At 41.6% G+C, this 23102-nt stretch overlaps 1 protein-coding gene across 1 annotated transcript in view; it reads right to left on the bottom strand.

The window, feature by feature from the left end:
• Positions 1 to 430: 430 nt before the first annotated feature.
• Positions 431 to 23102, bottom strand: part of LOC122806689 (rootletin-like) — a 552836-nt gene continuing 530164 nt past the window's right edge. Inside the window, exon 6 of the mRNA XM_044077321.1 lies at positions 431 to 1547. Within this exon, the coding sequence (XP_043933256.1) occupies positions 1383 to 1547 (165 nt within the window). The 3' untranslated portion in view covers positions 431 to 1382. The remainder of the gene's footprint in view (positions 1548 to 23102) is intronic.

The following is a 23102-nucleotide window of genomic DNA, read 5'->3' as shown; positions in this document are numbered from 1 at the left end:
TTACCTGCAGTGATCCCTCCCTGCTGATATAGGTTTGGACTACAGTAGCTGTGAGCTACCACAACCCCAAACATTCAGTATTCTTACACTTTTACTTATAGACTGAGTCTCATGTTGTTATGCTAAGAGTACAGTATTCTTACTTCATTACCTATAGTAACCCCTACTGGAATAAGGTAAGAATGTATTGGCTGTAAGCACCCCGCCTTCACAGCCAGTGTTCCTACATCATTTACCTACAGTGACTTCTACTGGAATAAGGTGAGAATGCAGTGGATATGCCTCCCACAATCAAGTGTTCCTACATCATTACCTACAGTAACCTCTGTTGAAATAAGGTGAAAATGTGGTGGCACTGAGCCTCCCACAGTCAATGTTCCTACTTCCTTACTGACAGTGACCTCTGCTGGAATAAGGTAAGAATGCAGTGGCTTTAAGCCCCCTCACACACAGCTAGTCCTCTTCCTATATCATTACCAGCAGTGACCATTGCTGGAATAAGGTGAGAATGCAGTGGCTGTGAGGCTCCCATAGTCAGTATTCCTATATCATTACCTACAGTGACCCCTGCTGGAATAAGGTGAGAATGCAGTGACTGTGAGACCCTCACAGTCAGTGCTCCTGTGTCATTATTTACAGTGACCCCTGCTGGAATAAGGTGAGAATTGTCGTGGCTGTGAGACCCTCATAGTCAGTGCTCCTATGTCATTATTTACAGTGAACCCTGCTGGAATAAGCTGAGAATGCAGTGACAGTGAGACCCTCATAATCAGTGCTCCCATAATTATTACTTACAGTGTTCCCTGCTGGAATAAGGTGGGAAAGTCGTGACTCTGAGACCTTCATAGTCAGTGCTCCTATGTTATTACTTACAGTGACCCCTGCTGGGAAACCCTGGGGATTTACATTCTCGAAGCTCCACCACAGTCTGTGCTGTTATATTATTATGTACAGTATCCCCTGCTGGGACTAAAACAAGTGATTTTTGCAGTAACTGTAAATCCTCCACAGAAAGTACTTCCTTTCATTAATTTCCTGGTCTGATGCTACAACAGGCTAAAAATGTGGAAAGATCCCTTGCAGTCATATTCTTCTCTATCAAATGCAGCTACTGGGGCTTGAGAGCAATATATTTCTGACAAAACTATTGCTTTGCCTTTTGTGCCAGGTTTATATTGTGTCTATCTGTAAAATGCCACTACTTTAACAGTCTTACTATACAGGAAAAATGAAAGACTCCACATTAGGAAACACTGAAACAAATTAACGATAGTATCAATTACAATATCACAAACATACGCCTATTGAAAAAAAGAAAATGAACTTCAGTTTTATCCTGCACAAGTCTTTGATATTGGCCTTTGGTAGGGTTCCAATGTCAGTCACTTTCTAGCTGGGTACTTGGTAGTGACAACCATGATGTCTGTCTGAACTTCCTCATCTGCTTGCCCTGGTGACTTGCCAAGGTGCCGTAGTTGTAGCAGGTAATCAGAATGCAGGCTGGACTCTGTCAAGTCAATGAAACGCTTATAATTCAGCTGCACCTCCTATGGGAACAAAGACAGAAGAAACAAGCAGTGAGACTGCAGTCATCATTTAAACAAAGACCACATGCAGTCCTGAGAAGCTCTAAGTATTTATTGCAAGCCTTTGCCCTGATATTCATAAGCCAGTCATGACAAAGCTGTACTATCATGATACAACATTCCACTTTCTGTGGGCTGAAACACAAGGTGCATCCAAACGGTAGCTGTCAAGGACTGTTATCCCAACACAGCACTACAATGGATTGCATTAGTATGATTATGAAATGGCTGGTCTATACGTGTTCTAAAGATTATGGCTATGTTATAATAGTCTGACTGAAAGCTGCTGCTAATAAGTTATTCTATGGATTTCTTTCTTATTTTATAATAGTTTCTATGTTCCATAAGCCCATAATGTGACAGAAATCAACAGTGGACTGAGCAGCAAGAAACATTTTGTCCCAGATCTACACTTGTTTTTTTCTGATAAGAAAACTGCAGCTGTGTGAGCCACTCACAACAATAGCAGTAGATATGTGACTACATGGTTGTGTCTCCATGGTCTCATAATGGATAGTGGCATGGAACCGTTCCAGATCTGAGAAAGTTAACCCGAGTTATTCCTTACCCACAATCTCTCACTGGGCCACATGTTACAGTTCAGCTACTACTCACCGAGACTCTAAAGGAGGGAATAAGTCTTCAGATCTCAGACACAATTATGAAAACTCCTACCCCTTACCTGCCAGTCAGAAACCAAGTTTAAGAATCCCCCCACTCTTGTCTCTCAAGGCAGCATACTATCAATGTTAATCTCTGCCATCACCCCCTCCCATACAGGAGATGAGTGACAGTCAGACAATCAAAGGATTGACATTATGAGGCATCTGAGTTCCACCACCCGACAGCCTGTTACTACTTCCAGCCCCTGCTCTACAGAGAATCAGATAGGTTGATTTGTCATCTAATCAACCCTACAATTAACCAAACAAATCTCAGCATAGTACTATAGTGCACCTGATAGGATGATCTGTCATCTAACACTCACACCACATTTAACCAAACAAATCTCAGCATAGTACTATAGTGCACCTGATAGGATGATCTGTCATCTAACACCCACACCACATTTAACCAAACAAATCTCAGCATAGTACTATAGTGCACCTGATAGGATGATCTGTCATCTAACAACCACACCACATTTAACCAAACAAATCTCAGCATAGTACTATAGTGCACCTAATAGGATGATCTGTCATCTAACACCCACCCCACATTTAACCAAACAAATCTCAGCATAGTACTATAGCACACCTGATAGGATGATCTGTCATCTAACACCCACACCACATTTAACCAAACAAATTTCAATATAGTACTATAGTGCATTTGATAGGATGATCTGTCATCTAATACCTGCACTATGTTTAACAAAAGAAATCTCAACACAGCATTAAAACTAACAGATACAATAAACACAAACAAAGAAGGGATGGCTGAAACTCTTGGAAAGACATCAATTCAAGTTGAATATCTACTGCTATGGTGAGCTCCTCATACACATGTTATATTCATTCCTCCATGCCTATCTCTGAAGGATACCATATAAGGGTAAATCAGCAATCTGTACAACTAAACCAGGAAAATGCAGCTTCCAACATATGTCCATCATTCATATGACCTGTCCAAGAATGTGTAGAAGTGTTCACAGGGTTATCAGTGAGCCAACATAGCTGCTTATTTATTATACCCAAAAGGTCTCTTACATTCTGAGCTAGAGATGGCCAAAAAGGTCACAGCTGCTCACATGGGAATCTGCACTGAGACATTCATGTGAGACCCTTATATACACTTACTGTCACTCACGTGAAAACCCATTGGATTACTGAAGACTCTGGACATCCTTGGTCACAGGACAATGCCATCAGTCCCTCTCCTTCTGATACATTTTGCTGCATATATCACAGTGACTGCCACTGACCAGCCCTCCTGGACATCACAGGAGCTCACTTGGTCCTAGTGAGGACATATAGAACTTTTGGGGGTCTTTGAAGAAGTTGCTGTAACCACCCTCCACCACACTAAGGTAAGTATCCGTATATATTTTCAGTCACCACTCATGCTTGCACCCATAAATGGATTGTGGGGTTGCAGGTTCCATAATGAGCAGGTCAGAGTGTGTTCATAAGACTGTGGAGAAGAGACAAGGAGATTAGAAGTGGTTGTGTATATTGTGGGGGTGGGTTATGCTAAGAGTGTTAGCAGTAATGGAGCTTGGATGGCATGCTTATGTGATTGACAGATGTTTGTCCCAGATATTAAGATCCATATGACATCCGAGGAGTGTATCTGGTTTCCACTGCATACTAAAGACTCAGCAGTAAAAGATGAAAGCTGTCCACACCATCTTCTATTCCTTTTGTGCATCCCTTGCATTGTGATTCTTTGACAAGTTTTTTTTTATTACCCTTTAATTCCCTTCTGAAACTTCTCATAGAGATTGAAGATGTTATATGGTTGGGGATGGCTTTCCATGTTTTTGTGACAAGTATGGAGAAGGTGTAATTGTAGGTTAATGTGACAGTGACCTGAGGTGTGGTGACAGGGGTTTACAGCACATCTAAGGTGACATTGGTGAAAGTGTCCAGCTGCACAAGTTAAAAGACAAGGGTACCTAGCAGGAGGGAGATTCTCTGTTGGATAGACAGCCATTTGTCTTTTTGTTGTGTGGTGTTGTGGTGCTCCTTTCTTGGTAAGTTTTATGAACCTGCAAATTTTTGTTAGTGATTGGAATGTTGTGAGATTTTTTTTTTCAGATGTTTGTACATTACTGCACATGTGAATATCACATGCGTCTATAACCATGTACAGTGTTTTAACTGATGGAATGTAATATTTCTCATTGTATTTTTATCATATAATTACTGTATTAATGTGTTGTCTATTGTTCTGTCTGGAGCTTGTACAGTCACACAGTTACTGTATTACTGTTTGTTGTTTTTCGGTAGTAGTTTCTCTGCGATCCCCTGAAAATGGGAAATCCAAGCTGTACATTCCTGGTTAACAAACACTGCTAAAGTAAGATAATAAATAAATAAAACAAAATGTAATGGACTATCTTGGTAAAATATTTCTTACACTTGCAGCCTAGGTTGTAATGTTAAGCATATGAGTGGAGTGAAAAACAACTAAATGTCTTGCAAATCTCTCCTCTCAAAATCCATCAGAAAAGCCACCAAAGCAAGAGTAGAATGAGCCTAAAGAGACTATGGCAATACAGTTTGATAGCCACCTGGATACAATCTGTATCTGTATGATGACTCCAACCTGCTCTAGGCAACAGATATGTTGTCCCCTCCTAAAAGTCTTTCTCCTTCTAACTTATATTTTAAGCTGATACAGTGTAACAGCCTGTGCCCCACATTCGGAGGACAGTCGCAAATAAACTAAGCTGAATATTTTAGGCTAAAGCAATCACTGTCACAACTCAAAGCATAAAGCAAGGGTTACTATAGTTGTGTATACTCACTGTAACAGCAGATATTTGAATAACAGCATCTCTTCTGCAGTGCAATTCCGTAGACATAAAATTTAGTAACAGACAGATGTTTGTCTCAGATATCAAGATCCATATGACATCTGAGGAGTGTATCTGGTTTCCACTGCATACTAAAGACTCAGCAGTAAAATATGAAAGCTGCCCACACCATCTTCTATTCCTTTTTGGAGTATAAAGTCATCATCAGAACTGAACTGGAAAAGATGCAGGAAAACATGCAGCCAGGATCCAATGCTACATCAGTGATTTTATTACTGTAACGCCTACTGTTATGGTGAATATACTCACACAACTGTATTACGTTCATCATAACGATCACTGCTGCAACATTATTACTTATCCCTGGAAAGAGTATTAAAGCAGTTTGCTACCCTGGGGATAGCCAGACCTCAGACAAGGGACAAAGTTAGAACATGCCTTCTAGATCTGCAGTGGTTAAAGCTGCCCTGCTTCCTGACTGTAGCGTAAAGTTAACTGTCTGAAAATTAGTACATAACATTAAGGCCAAGAGATATTAAAATCTGCTTCATGTACTTCAGAGTTTGATGTCTCACAGCCCCTATTTGCCTAATATATGATTCTGAATAAGTCGATTAACCAGACCATGCTTCAGAGCCAAGTCTGAAAAAGGTCCCTTTTGCATCAGCATTCTACCCTGATTAACAAATACAAATAATTAATTAATTACTTCATTCATTCATTCATTCATTCATTCATTCATTCATAAATAAACAGACTTGGCGATGGTGGCCTAGATTACTCCCTTACAGATAGCCAGATGAACATTTTTTTTTGCTCCATTTGCTCTTGCTGACGGTGTCTTATGTACCCCCTTCCAATGAATCAACATATTCCCTTTCACAGGGTTGACTGGGCGGGGCCATCATTCAATCAGCCATCAGGGGTGGTTCGAGATATTTTATCCCTACATACATCAGGTGAAGTACCATGAGCAGATATACAATTGGCTGACTGCAGAGGCCGTCCTCTCACTTCCACAAAGGGCTTTTTCTCCAAGCAGCTCTGCCCTAACTTCAAAGTACAAGTGGTAGATTCTACAGTCTTGACCAGCAAAATCACACTGTTCACTGTTCCCCCATGTATGTGTAACCCCCCTCTTTCCCCAGGAGAAGTACGTAGGCCACTCCCTTCATGTATCCTTCTCCCTACCTTGTTCTTCAAGTGCTGGCACCAATAAAGGAAACTTGGTCACCTGGACAGCTCGGTGACCCATCCTTCTGCACCACAGAGCCAGATTGTCAGCTAAAGATTTTAAAAAAAGCTGTTCCAGGTGAATATTTTTAAATCTTTAGTTGCAGCTTTTCTGGTAAAATGCTGTAGCACTTAGCTCCTAATGCTTTACCATGATGGTCAAAGCAGAAAGTAAAACAATTAGCCAGTCACATCAGGTTTATTTTCACACTGGTCTGCCTTGTTTTCCTAAAATGAAAGACAATTAGCTTCTCAGTCTGTTCAGGTTCTTTGGGCCTTTCATTACAGTGTATCATTGGGATGTGTATATCATTCATATGCAATATTTGCTCCTTTTTGTTTTGTGGTTTGGGACAGAAGATTGGTATGTGGCTACTTTGATTCACTTCCAACCCTGACACCACTTGGGACATAAGGAAGGGCCATGTTGTCCTTTTTAAGGATTGCATAAGGCTATTTGCACATTGAGAGATTTTTCTGTCAGAAGTAACAGCTGCCCAAACTGTTTTCAAGAAGAAAGGTTTATTGCTGCTAAGCTAATGGGCTGAAAAGGATACAAAGTCAGTGTTTCTGTAATGAACATGAAGTATGAGATAGGAGGAGAAGGAGGAGGGATGGTCCTCCTGGAGGCCTATGGTGCCAGAAGTCCTTTGGGAATTACTTAACTGTAGAATGTGAAAAAATGTGCTATCCACGGGGATCAAGTCCACAATAGTTGACAAGTGAAGCTTAAGAAAGGCATAAACCAGGGCCTTCTCAAAGAGAATGAGACGTGTACAGGCAGGTCCTGGCTCTATGCACTTTTTCAATTTTAGGTGGGAAATATTTCTAGTGTTGGGCCTCTGAATATCGTGGAGAACGTGTCCTTCCTGTAGGATGATGCAATCCCTGAAAAAACTAGGCAGAGATTACACATGTATATAATGAGAAAGTGTTGAGGTCTGGGTGCAGTCGGGATCCCCAGTAGAACGTAATGGATTGGCAAGATCAGAGGAGCTTATCTGAACTTGTTGACAGATCCATGGCTGTCTTGGCCACAGAAAGGCTATTAAGATGAGTCTTTGCTTTCCTATCATGAGCCATGCCCTTTCCTTTCCTGTATTTAACAGTTCTCCTGGGATGAGTAGAAAGTTTGGGAATGAACTCGGAAGACCTTGGTTCCAGTGGAAAGAGAAAGGAGTTAGCTGTCTGGGCTCTGCTGTACATGCACCTGGAGCAGAACTTCTGCATCTTGTAACTGTCATGAGAAGTGAATGAGCCCCTCCCCGGGACTCCGACTGGTGTGCTACTTTCTAACCTTCTAGTCTCACTGCTACATGTACAAGACAGGGAAGAGCTAGATCAAGTGGTCCAATAGACAGCTCTAGTCTAAGAGCTTGAAGGTTAAAGTCCTGTTCCCTGGCCATTTCCATGTCATCAAGGCCAATGCATCCAAAAGGGTAAAAGTATGCCAATCCTTTGTTGATCAACCATATCTATGCATTGCTGTCTGTCATTTATTTATGTTTTCATCCTTTGTTGATCAGATTAGTCCTACTAGACTAGTAGCCTTTTTTCAGGGAAGGCCTGAGGTGGTATTTATACTAATAGGGAAATTTGGCCAAGGCATTAGGGAACTTCCTGTACTCTTTTCGATAGGTGCCATGGGATCTTTTACATCTACCTGAGCTACCACCAACTCAAGCAGATGGGGCCTTGGTTTAATGTCAATCCAACAACAAAACAGCAGCCAGAGTAAAAGTGTAGGGCACCAGTGAATGAAAGTCCAAATAAAACAAAGCCATTAACAAAAACGTAGGACGTTTAATATGATATCAAGTAAAATCCAGATATAAATCCAAGAGAAATTCTACAAAGCTTTTAGGTAGTAAATACCCTTCCTCAGTGCTAATAATAACAAACTAATTCATCATCCTTTTACACTACAAATGTTTATAACACAGCCTAATAGAAACAGAGAAATCAACATTCAACATTTCCCAATTCATATTTTAAAGCAACAATATAAAGACACAGAAATTGCACATAAATCTTTAAAAACCCACATATATAACAACACATGTAAAGTATATACACTGAATCTTTTTATTATTATGAAGAACACCTCATAAAACTGCTTGTTTTGCTTTTAATATAGGCTTAATAGAGACTGTTTGGTTAATGCCTGGAGGAAAATCAGCTCGCAGGTGTAAGATCCAACTGTACTCCTCATTTTCTAACTTAGCGTTTAGAAATTTCTTGTTAGATGCTGGTGGCAGACAAGACTGTTGAAGGTTCCTTGGTTGGTCAAGCAGTGAACTGTACACCATAGGGACCTAATGAGCTCCTCCTCTGTGGAATCATAAACAGAGCAGCTATTTAGGTAAGGATTTATGTGGATCTCCTTGATCTGAGATGGGGAAGTCTATGGATACACATTTGGTAAAAAGCTTAGGTGCAGTAGAGAGAATAATGGAAGAAAGGTACACTGGTAAAGTTTATTCCCAGCCACAAAGTCAAGACCTTGTAGATTTGAAATGTACTTATTTTTAGTTTTAATTTCATTTATTAACTGGTTAAGTGAGCTGGTACTTCTTAGGCTCTTTTCAGCTATGACATGGGTCACAAGGGCAAGAGTAAATGTGTGTGTGTGTGTGTGTGTGTGTGTGTGTGTGTGTGTGTGTTTGTGTATATATATATATATATATATATATATATATATATATATAGATAGATACACACACACACACACACACACACAGACATACATACACACACATGTATATATATATATATATATATATATATATATGTGTGTGTGTGTGTGTGTGTGTGTGTATGTAATGTGACTTATAACCTGTACAATTCAATTGAAAAACAAACAAATCTGTTAGGGGGAAAAATATAAAAAATAAAAAACGTACAATAAGCTGGTTGCATAAGTGTGCATACCCTTAAACTAATACATTGTTGAAGCTCCTTTTGATTTAATTACAGCATTCAGTCTTCTTGGGTACACACTTGCCATCAATTAAAGAGACTCTGATTAACCCCAAATAAAGTTCAGCTGTCCTAGTAGGATTTTCCTGACATTTACTCAGTTGCCTGCTATAGCAAAAGCCATGGTTTGCAGAGAGCTTAAAAGCATCAAAGGGATCTCACTGTTGAAAGGCATCAGTCAGAGAAGGGTACAAAAAAATTTCCACAGCATTGGATATACCATGGAACACAGTGAAGACAGTCATCAAAAACTGGAGAAAATATGGACAGCAGTGATGTTGCAAAGAACTGGATGTCCCTCCAAAATTGATGAAAAGACGAGATGAAAACTGGTCAGGGAGGCTGCCAAGAGACCTACAGCAACACTGAAGGAGCTGCAGGAATTTCTGGCAAGTACTGGTTGTGTACTATATGTGACAACAATTTCCAGTAATCTCCATATGTCTGGGCTATGGGGATATGTTTGCAAGACGGAAGCCTTTTCTTACACAGAAAAACATCCAGACCTGGCTAAAATTTGCAAAACAATACATCAAGTCTCCCAAAAGCATGTGGGAAAATGTGTTATGATCTGATGAGACCAAGGTTTAACTTTTTGGCCACAATTCCAAAAGGTATGTTGGCGCAAAAACAACAGTTTGCATCACCAAAAGAACACACCATCCCCACTGTGAAGCATGACGGTGGCAGTATCATGCTCTGGAGTTGCTTTTCTCCAGCTGGAACTGGGGCTTTAGTCAAGGTAGAGGGAATTATTAACAGTTCCAAATACCAGTCACTTTGGGCCCAAAACCTTTAGGTGTCTGCTAGAAAGCTGAAGATGAAGAGGAATTTCACCTTTCAACATGACAATGAACCCAAGCATACATCCAAATCAACAAAAGAATGGCTTCTCCAGAAGAAAATTAAAGTTTTGGAATGGTCCAGCCAGAGCCCAGACCTAAATCCAATAGAAAATCTGTGGGGTGACCTGAAGAGGGCTGTGCACAAGAGATGCCATCACAATCTGACAGATTTGGAGCACTTTTGCAAAGAAGAGTGGGCAAATATTACCAAGTCAAGATGTGTCATGCTGATAGACTCCTACCAAAGAAGACTGAATTCTGTAATTAAATCAAAAGGTGCTTCAACAAAGTATTAGTTTAAGGGTGTGCATACTTATGTAACCAGCTTATTGTACATTTTTTATTTTTTGTATTTTTTCCCCTAGCAGATTTTATTTGTTTTTCAATTTAATTGTACAGGTCACATATTGTGACCACATTTTTTATATCACAAAAACCTGGTATTTTAACAGGGGTCTGTAAACTTTTTATATCCTATATATATATATATATCTCTGTATTGTTGGCTTAGTTTAGCTGACAACATAAATGGTCGACAGATATGCAAAATCAACAGTCCCAGGGTAGTGGGGAATATGCTCTTTCCCTGGGAATTTTGCAATCTCGGAATTAGTATAAATAATTAGTAGGGTATATGGGAGGTTTACCTTCAACTGCAAAAAACAGTTTTTTTCCATGCTCCAAGGATAGCATGCCAACGTTTGTCAACTTGTGTTGATGTTTCGCATGTTGACATTTTTAAGATTCCACAACAGATAGTAAACCACACACACATCTGTGTGTGTGTGTGTGTGTGTGTGTGTGTGTGTGTGTGTGTGTGTGTGTATATATATATATATATATATATATATATATATATATATATATGTGTGTGTGTGTGTGTATGTGATTGTGTGTGTGTGTGTGTGTGTGTGTGTGTGCTCATAGGTTCATAGGTTGGTACTAGGCTATCGGCCTAGGGGCCTATGCAAGCCTAGCCATAACAATTCCCTGGATATTTCTTCCCACAATATTTACTTCTCTGGACCCCTGTCTAGCAGGGCGACATGATCCCCGAGGTGAATTTCCTATCTCCCATCCAATCATCAAGGTTCCTTTTGAAGAGGGCCAGTGAGGTGCTCTGCTTGACATGTATGGGCAGTCTATTCCAGAGTATGTGGAGTCTCTGAGTCAGGAACCTATCCCTCCAGCATGTTTTGTTCATTGTGAAGACAAGGTTTAGATCCCTGGAGTGTGTGGTTCTGAGTGATTGGGATTTCTTTAAGTGGAGCATGTCCACCAGCTCAGGGTTTGACATGGCCTTGTATGTTAATTAGAGATCGCCTCTGAGTAGAAGTTATGCCACAGAGTATAGCTGGAGTTTTTTAGATGGTCAGCATATGGCATCTGCTTTAGGCCTGTGACTCTTTTAGTGACGTATTTCTGTGGCCTTTCCAGCTGTTGCAGATGTCTTGTGAGGTACATACCAAACAGGGCATTATACTCTATAATGGGTCTAATGAGGGATGAGTACAGTGGGACAATGACCTCCTTTTTTCTGGATGAAAAGCCCTTAGTGATGAGGTGTGCCACATAGAAGAATTTCCTGACTGTTGTGGCAATGTGGTTATCGAAAAGTGAGACCACTGTCCACCTGTGTCCCTAAGTCTCTCATCACACTTTCGATGTTTAGTGTCCTGCCACCTATGTGGTAATTCATGGGTACATGTTTTTTTCCAAAGGGGGTAACTATACATTTCTTGGCATTAAGCTTGAGCCCATGGCTCTGGCACCAGGCATCTGTTTCTGTAAGGCCCTTTTGTAGAATATCCACATCATTTGGGGATTCAATAATGGCTCCCAGTTTGCAGTCATCTGCGAACTTTGTTAGCCGGAGTCCCTTAGTGTTGGCCTGTACTTCCAAGAAGTAAATGCCAAACAAGAGTGGTCCCAGGACTGAACCCTGAGGTACTTCATTTGTCACTTGTCTGGAGCTGGATTTGGAGTCGGCTACTTTTACAGTCTGGATTCTGTCAGTAAGCCAGTTGGCAACCCATCGAGTGACATAGGGATTTATGTCCAGCTTAGTAAGTTTATCTATGATTCCAGAGTGGGGGATGGTGCTGATGGCCTTGGTAAGGTCCAGGTAGGCTGTGTGGACTACCTTACCCTCGTCCACAGATCTGGAGACTGATTCGAAGAAGTCAGTCAGATTCAGGAGACAAGATCGGCACTTCACACACCCATACTGGGTGGGGTCCTGTGTTTGAAGGTTGCCAATGTCTTTGCTTATAAGTTCCATGATAATGCATTCCATGCCCTTGCAGATCAGGCTTGTCAGACTGATGGGACGGTAGTTCCCAGGATCCAAGGTGGATCCCTCCTTGTGGAGTGGGATAACTGTAGCTGTGCACCACTCAGTGGGCACGAAGCCTGAGGTGAGGCTATGATTAAACATGACACTTAGGTGAGGTGCCAGTTCATTTTGTAGTTCATGTAGTACACAGCCTGGGATGTTATCTGGTCCCATGGATGCTGTATTCTTAGCTTTGGGGAGTGCATTTTTACCTGTATGGCCGTGATTACCGGAATGTGGCAATCTTTTGGTATTGAGATGGGCCATTTAGGGGGTGAGAAGGGAGTGAAGTTGGCACTAAATTGATCTGCCAGGGTATTGGCAATATCCTTGGGATCAGTATATTTAATGCCATTCTGTTGTAGCTCAGAGCAGATCTGAACATTGCCATTTAGATTCTTGACATAACTATAGAATGCCTTGTAGTTGTCTTTGGAATCTGGCAATTTTATTTTTGTAACTAGCTTTTGAGGATTTTATGAGGGATCTCAGCTTCTTACTGAAGCTGGTGAGGGAGTTTTTTGCATCCTGGGATTTTCCTCTTTTCTGCAACAGTTTCTTCATTCTATTGTATAGTTTGTTTATAGCAGGGGACCACCAGATTGGCTTACTTTTTTTTGGAGAAGAGCATCTTGGTTCTATTTAGGATGGCACTATTCATGCACAAGTGTGTATGTGTGTATCTCAGCTAAGAGTGAAAGCTGAAAAGAGAATTGGAAATACATTGATCTAAAAGAATCCTACCAATTCTAAATTGCACTACAGCAGGGAAAAGACAAATTTTCTGACCGCGCTGTACCACCATCTTGTACAAAGTGCTGACTACAGGCAGAAAAATAGTCGAAAACAGAGTTTGCTCATATAAGCATTCGCCAATGGCTATTACACCCGAAGATATATATAGACACACACACACACACACACACACACACACACACACACACACACACACACACACACACACACACACACACGCACGCACGCACACACGTGCGTGACTGCATACTAGGCTGATCAGCTTTCAAATATGTAGAATAGACGGACTGCACAGTGAGTGTATATTCTGAAATGCACAATTATCAATAATGCTGACAGCAATATGCAGTGCTTAATGTTAATGTCCAGGGTTTTATTTTTGTATGTGCATGCTTTGGGTACATTGTCCTGGGTATGTGGCTAGTTGTGTTTTGTAGAGTACAGTTTTAGGGTAGATTATTTTTAGATGATAATTGCAAGTGGATTTCACAAAGTGTGCTGGTAGTGATTCCTGTCTTCAGTGTTATTTATTACTTTGCCGGTTCTCCTGTGGCAGTGCAGTTTATATATTTTAGTCTGGGGTGCCCCCCACACACACACACACACACATTGGAGTGCAAGCAGGCTTGTCCTCCCACGTAAAAAAAAAAAAAAAACACTTGTTTTTACTTTGTACAGATTTTATGTAGTAATTATTTGTTGTGTGAGTCTGCTATTAGTTTAGCTGTTTTTTGTGAGTTCAATGTTTTTTTTTTCGTTTTTTTTTTAATTCAGGATTCCATCTGTGCATTGGGTCTGGCTCTGACTTCAGGACACAGTCAGTAAGGGTGCAAGCCTGCAACTGTAACTCAAGCTCCAGACATAAAGCATCTGCTTGTCATCTAGTCCCTGAGACATGAGCTCTGGCATAAAACAGCCCACATGACCCTCTCTGACCATGACTTGCAGGTGGACTGGACCTGAGGAGCAGGCTCAGGAGGGGAATCTTCTATGCTAAGTACCACCAAGTGACCAGGTGAGCTGATGGATATATCTCCAAGATTAGGCTGGTTAACCTCTTTCTTCAACTAATCAAATGTAACAGACTGGGTGCCCCAAGAACCTTAGCATGCACCCTCTGTCGTGGGGACTGGAGTTCACCTCCTTGGTCCCCTCATCCTATGCTGAAGAGGAAAATGGAGATGAGCTTGAGCCCTTGCTAGGTGAGGACAAGCTAAGCACCTGAAGGGATGGAGAGGCTAGTTTTATACCTGAATTATCATTTTGAGGGCTAGGCCATAACTTGCTGAATGAGTGCTTATTCCTGTGGTGGTGCTCCGATCTGTGCTTGAGGTTGTGTGTAGAAACCGCCTTCCAGACCTTCCAATGACCACCACTTTTAGTTGTGAAGGGGCCAAAAGCTTCCTATGGTGCCTCTGAGTGACAGGATTAAATTTTGAGCATTTGTGCTAAATTTTAACATCATCTCCCTCAAGGAGACAGTACAGATAATAAAATGTGAGTCTTGGCTAGTAATCTGAAGGCCGCAGGGACACTTAGTGTGATGTTCATGTATAAACATAGAACTTTTCATAAAAGCCAGGAGAATGACTGAAATGTTGTAAGTGCCATGGAAAGAACTGGGTGGGGGCTGTGGGGGCTCTGATGATGTATGTGCTTATATGTAGAGTCCAGTATGTTACCGTGCCTATTGTAATGTGTGTGACAATTCCGTCAAATGTGAGATCATCCAAGTTTTGCTGAGTACACATACACAAGTTACTGAACAAACCACAAAACCAGTGCAACAGTGACAAAGCACTTGAAATTATACACTTTCAGAGTATCTGAATGCTCAAAAGTTCATACATAATTAACATAAATGCACAACTTGCATTGTAATGCAGTGTAATATCAACAAATACCTCACATGATCTGGCAAGCAAAAATAATCCAAACTTTTGTTCTGATTGTAAACTAACATGACTTATCCTCAATCCTAACAGCTATGTCCTGATCCTATAATAACTCATGCCAAACTTGCTTGAAACTTTCTATAATAACATCAGTTATAAATCAGCACTGGTAATGTGCAGCTTCAGGACTTGCTGTTTGCAACATGAACATTTCCTTCAAAAAAAACTATTTCATTCATAGCAACTTGAATTAAAATGTTCATTACTACTAGTATTTCTGCAAAGTCACTTAAAAGTGGCGAAGTAGAGCTCAAAGACCATTTCCACAATACCGAGAAATGGACCCTTAGTTCAGTGCTGCAGTTCTCGCAGCACTGCTGTTACACATCATGGAAGCAGTACTACACAGACTCCTTGGGAATATAACATCACAGATGGGGGATCCCTTCACATGCTCCAAACCTGATTGTTCATTTTCACTTTGCTTGAGCAAGTTTAGGTCAAGGCACTGTTTGCTCACTACTCATTGTAGCAATGAGTGCAAATGTGATTTTGAAATCTGTATCCGAAGACTGCAGGGTTTCATCTCAAAGAAACAGTGAGTCAGTCATTTTTCTTTCTTTGCTGGATCACATTTTCCTCAAGTTGGAGTGACCTTGAAATAAGTATAATAAGTAAGGGGGGTCAAATCCCTCCCCCATATGAGGGCAAATGTTTCTTTCTGCATTATGGACTTCAAACTGTATAAAATTAAATTCATGTTAATACATATTTTAAACTGTTATGTATAATAGTCAGTTTCTTGCAATTGCTGCTATCCAACTCTGGTTTACAGGAGTCTGATTTTGGCATATATGACCATATGATGCAGTGTTTGGATGAAAACGGACCAAAAGGGCAATTCCACAGTTCATGTGCATAATACAGCGAGAAGCAACAAATGCAGGGGTACACCTTACACTTGCTACCACCCCGGCAGTAAATCTCTTATAATTCTCTCTAATATAAGGCCACCTATTTACTATCTCCGCATTTTCTGTAAGTGTCGGTGTGTTGTATAACTCATCCTCATATAAATATAAAGCTCTCTAATGTTCACCTGCTGATTCCCCCATCTCCACGGTAAGACTCTGCTGTAATTCTGCTTCTGGCAGTTACAGCAGAGAATTAAGGCTCTGAGCTCTTAGTGAGCTGCTTTCTTTAGTCAAGGCTCAAGGGTACAAGGTTTGATTTATTCCACCTTCATTTCCCTTCTGAGTGAAACTAAGTAATTTGACCAGACAATGCACAAATGTCACCCTGAAAATGGACATTTGTGTCAACTGGGTTTATTATCAAATATATAAATAAAATATTCATAGGTTATTATCTCAAGAACAAGAGAGAACTATATCGTGGCCATGATGTGTCAGTTCCTTGACAAGTGGGTTGTGTCTTTCTGGTATCACAGTACCGTGTCATCAGCAGACTGCTAGGCAAGAAGTCTAACATCCAAACCTGGCATCTACATTTGCAGGAAGACCAGTGATTTTTTGAGCAATTATACATCAAGGAATGGAATATTTTTGTTTCTATCAGTATACTGCATCTTCTCAAACTGCCAAGAACATAAAGGGGTGGAGAGTAAGACAAACAGTATCAAAGACAGGATGTGCTCCCACAAACAGGAAAGCTGTGCACTGGGAGTCAGTTGGTCTCTGGTAATAAAAATATATGAACGCTACAGCTGCCAAACCATTACAGGCTGTTTTAAAACTATTTCTACTTTCATTTCACAGAGAAATCCTGAGATGACTGAGGCTGTATTGTTGTTTGTACAGCAAATGAGCCTTATGAGGTCAATGGGTCAAAGTGAAAAGCAATAAGAGCTGTAATCATCACAATGCTCAGAACACGAAATACACATCGTCCGAGTGCACTTGCACTTGACTATGTTTTCAGTTCTCCAGAGTGGAACAGTTTATTAATGTTGGCAGATGCTGAAACTTAGAACTCCATGGTGCACACAGCCCTTTTTTTAGATTAATAGCTTCATGTTTTCAGTACAAGAGGAAGGACGGACAATGCTGACTGACATCATGAGAGGACAGAAGAATATGTTCCAACACAATGGTACCTAGCAATCAAGAAATGATGTTTCTTTCTTATAGCAGCAGGGATGAAGGATTATTAAACAAATACTGCTGCCTGATGCAGTTATTAAGTGTATGAAAGGGAGGTTATGGAGACAACTCTGTCAGAGGTATCATGGATATATCGCATTCCTGCTGTAAGGAAAGGGACAAAAGGTGTTAGATGAGCAGTGAGAGTTCTCAGAGAAAGGGCAGAGCAGTTGCTGTTATATGGACTGTGCTGCTCCTTACAGGAAGACTGTACATGCAGGTAGTGCTGTTATAGACAGCAAAGATCAGGTATAAAACACTGGATGAACATGTTACCTCACACACAGAAAAGTATGAATGAATGCTGCCATTACTTTATGCACACTTCCAGAAAATACCCTATCTTCCTAGCACAGTTCAGCAATACAGTGCCATCTAATGTATGGCTGTTGTGTGAGGCCTTGACTACTATCCACAATGGGGCTAAATGACTCTTGATTCTCTCAGGCATAAGGTGCAGCACCCAATACCTCCCAGTCTCTAACTACATAATAAGGCCTTCAGTGTAATAAATATAAAGCTGCTACTCACCAAGTCTCCATCCTTGCTATAAGTGTCTCTGATGTATAACACTGCTGTACTCTGACTCACATGCATCGGCAACCTTACTATAAGGGTCAATGATGTACAGGCTTCATGCCTCCAGCCTCACTATAAAGGTCTCTGATATATAATATGACTGCACCCCACTTCTTATGTACATCCATCCTCACTGTAAAGGACTTCGATATACAGGCTGCATACACCCCATACCCACACCTGTCTCCAACCTCACCGTAATGGCAGGCTTCTGATACAATTTTGCTTGATATAAATTTTCTGCAACACAATCCCACCTCTTTCCAGGCTCACTATAAAAATGGATATAAGACTGCTGAATTTAATTTTTAGTCATTTTCAACCTTGCTATAAGGGTGGGTCCCAGAAGCAGCACTCTTTGATATGTGGCCCATTCAGCTGTCTTATGGCATCATGGTGGGTCTGCAGTGTTGTACTCTGAGGGATAAGCCTACTGCATTAGCTATTTCCCACCTAAGGATGGGTCTCCAATGTAATACTCTCTGATACAAGACTGCTAGAAATCTGCAGCCTCAGTATAAGGGTGCATCACAAGTGTTGGGCTGTCTAATAGAAGCCTTCTGCAGCAGCCAAATGAGGGTAAGTCTTCAATGTAATGCTGTCTAAGTCTTCTGCATACTGAACTCCACCTGCCACCACCCCAAAAGGGCAGGTGTCAGATATAGCAATATCTGCCATAAACTTGTTGCACCCATCTCTTATGCATCTGCAGTGAGTCTCTAGGTAATACCCTATAATATTAGCCTTCACGCACCCCAACTCCTCGCTATGTATAGCCTCTCTGTAATGGTGAGTTTTGTGTGTACTACCCTGTAATACAGACTTCATGCACCCCACCTCCTAGCTATCTGTAGCCTCTCTGTAATGATGAGTTTTGTGTGTACTACCCTGTAATACAGACTTCATGCACCCCATCTCCTAGCTATCTGTAGCCTCTCTGTAATGGTGAGTTTTGTGTGTACTACCCTGTAATACAGACTTCATGCACCCCACCTCCTAGATATCTGTAGCCTCTCTGTAATGGTGAGTTTTGTGTGTACTACCCTGTAATACAGACTTCATGCACCCCACCTCCTAGCTATCTGTAGCCTCTCTGTAATGGTGAGTTTTGTGTGCACTACCCTGTAATACAGACTTCATGCACCCCACCTCCTAGCTATCTGTAGCCTCTCTGTAATGGTGAGTTTTGTGTGTACTACCCTGTAATACAGACTTCATGTACCCCACCTCCTAGCTATCTGTAGCCTCTCTGTAATGGTGAGTTTTGTGTGCACTACCCTGTAATACAGACTTCATGCACCCCACCTCCTAGCTATCTGTAGCCTCTCTGTAATGGTGAGTTTTGTGTGTACTACCCTGTAATACAGACTTCATGCACCCCATCTCCTAGCTATCTCCAGCCTCACTATAAGAGTAAACCTTCTGAAACTGACTACTGTTCCCTAATCCTTAGCCATGTCCATCCTTGCTATAAGGGTGAGTATCGGATGTAATATTCTCTGCTATACGAGTCCTGTACCACTTGCTGTCGCTGTACTCATGATTCTGCTCTATGGTATTATACTTTATGGGGTAATGCTGCTGTACTCTTCACTTTCCAATGCGTCCATCACCTACACTTCAATGTTAAAAAGTGCCACTCACTGTAGTGCACAAGGCTAATGCACCTGAAATCCAAGCTGCTTCCTTGTGCTCTGCCATAAGGCCTCCTGTGCCAGTGTGTCACATATATGGTTGCTGAACCCTAATATGCCACAATACCAATACACAGTGCACTGGTATAAATCTTTCTGATTAAAGGCTGTTATGCCCCAGCTACCCCGAACTGGCCTCACTCTTGCTATAAAGTTAGATGATATCAGGCTCCTATGACTCACCTGCTACGTACTCCTCCCCATATTCACTGTAACATCCTCTGATATGGATCACTTGTAATCTAGCTCCCATATACTCTTCTCAACCTTCATTTTATCCTCTGGTATTGGTCTCCTATGATCCACTTCCAACGTACCCTCCCCATCTTCAGTAGAAGATCCTCTGGTGCTAGTCTTCTGTGATCTCCCTTCCCATATATATTCTTCCCTACCATCACCTTACCCTCTGGTATTGGTCTTCTGGGCTCTACCTCCCGCTGTGGTCTTCTAAACTTTCACTATAAGGTGCTCTGATATGACTCTCCTGTGATCTACCTCCCATGTTGTATCCCCACCATCCCTTTATACCCTCTGGTATGCGACTCCTGTGATCTTCCTCCCATGTTGTATCCCCACCATCCCTTTATACCCTCTGGTATGACTCTCCTGTGATCTACCTCCCATGTTTTATCCCCACCATCCCTTTATACCCTCTGGTATGACTCTCCTGTGATCTACCTCCCATGTTTTATCCCCACCATCCCTTTATACCCTCTGGTATGCGACTCCTGTGATCTACCTCCATTGTACTCTCCTGCACCATCACTATAACACATTCTGTTATTATCCCCTGTGCTCTAACTCCCAAATACCACCCATCCACATTATAAGACCTCTTGTGTGATTAAATCCCACATACTCTCCCTGTCTTCAGAACAAGGTCTCAGGTAATCTACCTTCCACTTACCCTCCCCACCTTCAGTATAATATCTCCTGTGATCTACCACATACTTTTACTATAAGGTCTCCTGCAATCAAATCCAGTATAACACGTCCTGTGATCCAACACCCAACATACCCTTCACACCACCAGTATAACATGTCCTGTGATATAACCCCCATACCCTCCTCACCACCAGTTTAACGTGTCCTGTGATCAAACCTCCACATACCCACCTCACCACCAGTATAATGTGTCCTGTGATCTAACTCTCACATACCCTCTTTACTGTCAATATAGCGTGTCCTGTAATCTTACCTCCATGTACATTCCCCACCAACAGTATAACGTGCCCTGTGATCTAACCCCACATACCCTCCCCACCACCAATATAAGGTGTCCTGTGATCTAACCCCCACATACCCTCCTCATCACCAGTATAAGGTTTCCTGTGATCTAACCACCACATACTCTCCCCATAATCAGTATAAGGTTTCTTGTGATCTATCTCCCACACAACCTCCCCACCATCAGCAGTAGCATGGCAACGTTGAGGTGAAGGGGCAATTTCTCCAGGCGCAAAGGGCTATGGGGCAACATCAAGAACTCTGCAAGTGCACGTGCCAGTACAGAAAGTCATTTGAATTCCTCTTTTTTTATTATTTTTTGGCTGGGGGCAGTGGACTGGCTACCAATTGTATGGAAAGCCAAAGACTTATATTTTTTTGATAGTCAGTTGGGGGGCATGGAATTGGAGAGGAAAGATTTGCAGATTTACTGTGGGAACCCAATCAACTAACTATGGTAATCCGAAGACTTTTTTGCTCTTCCCTGGAAGGAGCTGATAGGGTGGGGGTGCAAGTTTGTGGGACTGGCACAGGGTGGTAGATGAGACACTTTTGCATCTGACCATCAGTATAAGGTGTATTGTGAGCTACCTCCCACATACCCTGCCCACCTTCCGTGTAAGGCTATGTGGTATAGATAGCTGTGCTGTGCTCCCACTGCCATGTACTGTTCTCACCTTTATTATGAGACTGGAAGTAGAACTAATAACAATCTCAGGTAGAATTCTGCTCCACCTGGATACCTATATGCTCTCCCCTCCCTTGTTACATGTTTCCTTGGTGTAAGAGTCTGATATAAGGCTGCTGTTCCCAACCTCACTTTATGTCTCAGGTATAATATTCTCTGCACCTGCTGAACCACAGCTCTCACTTGCAAAACTCACATTTTATTATAAGGCTCTTTGGAGTGATCCTGAAAAAAGCTACTGTTTTATCCCCACCCTTGTTAATAAGGGTATCTGGCGTGATACAAAAAAATAACTCTTCCCATCTTGAACTTGCTATCCCCACCCCAGCAGTAAGCTAGGAATGCAACACTCTCTATCACAAGGGTACTGTACTTTCTTTCCCACTTGCTGTGTCCAAATTTGCTATGTGTTAGCTTTTTGTATACAACTCCTTGAACTTATTATCTAGCTGTGAACCTATTTTGTGGGGGTTGGGGGTTGGCATAATGGTTAAGGTATCTACCTCACAGGCACAAGGTTTGATTCTCACCTTAGGATGCTTGACTAGGCTTAAAAAGCCCCCCCTGGGTTGTTAGCCTAGTAATCACCTATGAGCCTACCTAAGAACCTAATATAAAAATAGTATTCCCTGACTTTCATCTGCTGACACCCCCACCCCATCCTGCAGTAAGGCTTTGTGTGTAATTCTGTCTGAGATAAGGGCACTGCACTTTTACACTCACCTCTTACCTCCACCTTTGCTATAAGTATGTGTTTGTATAACACTCTCTGATATAAACATGCGCTGCACATAATCCCACTGTTCCCATCCCTGTAATGAGGCTCTGTGTGTAATACTCTCTAGTACAAGACTGCTATATCCTAGCATAGCACTACCTAATACAAAATTGCTGTGTCTAGACTTTCATTTGGTGTTCCTGGCCTCTTTTCTAGCAAGTCCACTGTAACATTTTCTAGTATAAAACTAGTGTATCTCAAGCCCAACTCCTGTCTTAACCCTTACTACATGGCTCAGTGGTGTACCATACAAGGATATAAGACTTCTGTGCCCCAAATCCACCTCCCACTGAACCCATTCTTCCTGTAAGGCTATCCAGAACAAAACTGACACTTAGTGTCTCTTCCTTCACTGAGCGCATCACCACTGTCCATAAGTGCTTTTTCATGATGTTTGTTTGCTGCACAAACCTTTGCTATAAAGCTATATGCTGTAAACTTCTGACATTTAAGATGGTACCCAGGCTATTATCATCTGTCCCCCACCCTCACTATAGAAATACTTTGGTATAAAACACACTGATATTACACTGCTATACCTTGACTAACACCTGCTGATCATACTTTGGGAGTATTTTTTTAGGACTTTTAACCCTACTGTCATTCGACCATCAGCTCCCTCCTCACCAATTGACTCATTTGCTCCCCTTTACTGACACGGGGGTCACATGGGAGATGTTACTTGCATTTTCTTCTCCCTGATCATAAATGTCACAATTTGGCTAGCTGTCAGAGAGGCGCATGCAATGGGATGCCCATGGAGGTCATCCCCTCACTTCCACAACTGCACATATCAGGACAGACAGAACAGGATATGAAGACTGCCTGGATCCACATGGTTGGGACAACAGGAATGAAAAAGAA

This window comes from Protopterus annectens, chromosome 7.part0, assembly GCF_019279795.1.
Source record: "Protopterus annectens isolate FY-2018-M chromosome 7.part0, PAN1.0, whole genome shotgun sequence".
Taxonomy (NCBI): Eukaryota; Metazoa; Chordata; order Ceratodontiformes; family Protopteridae; genus Protopterus; species Protopterus annectens.
Note: the sequence above shows the minus strand (reverse complement) of the source record. Positions and strands in the feature narration are given on the sequence as shown.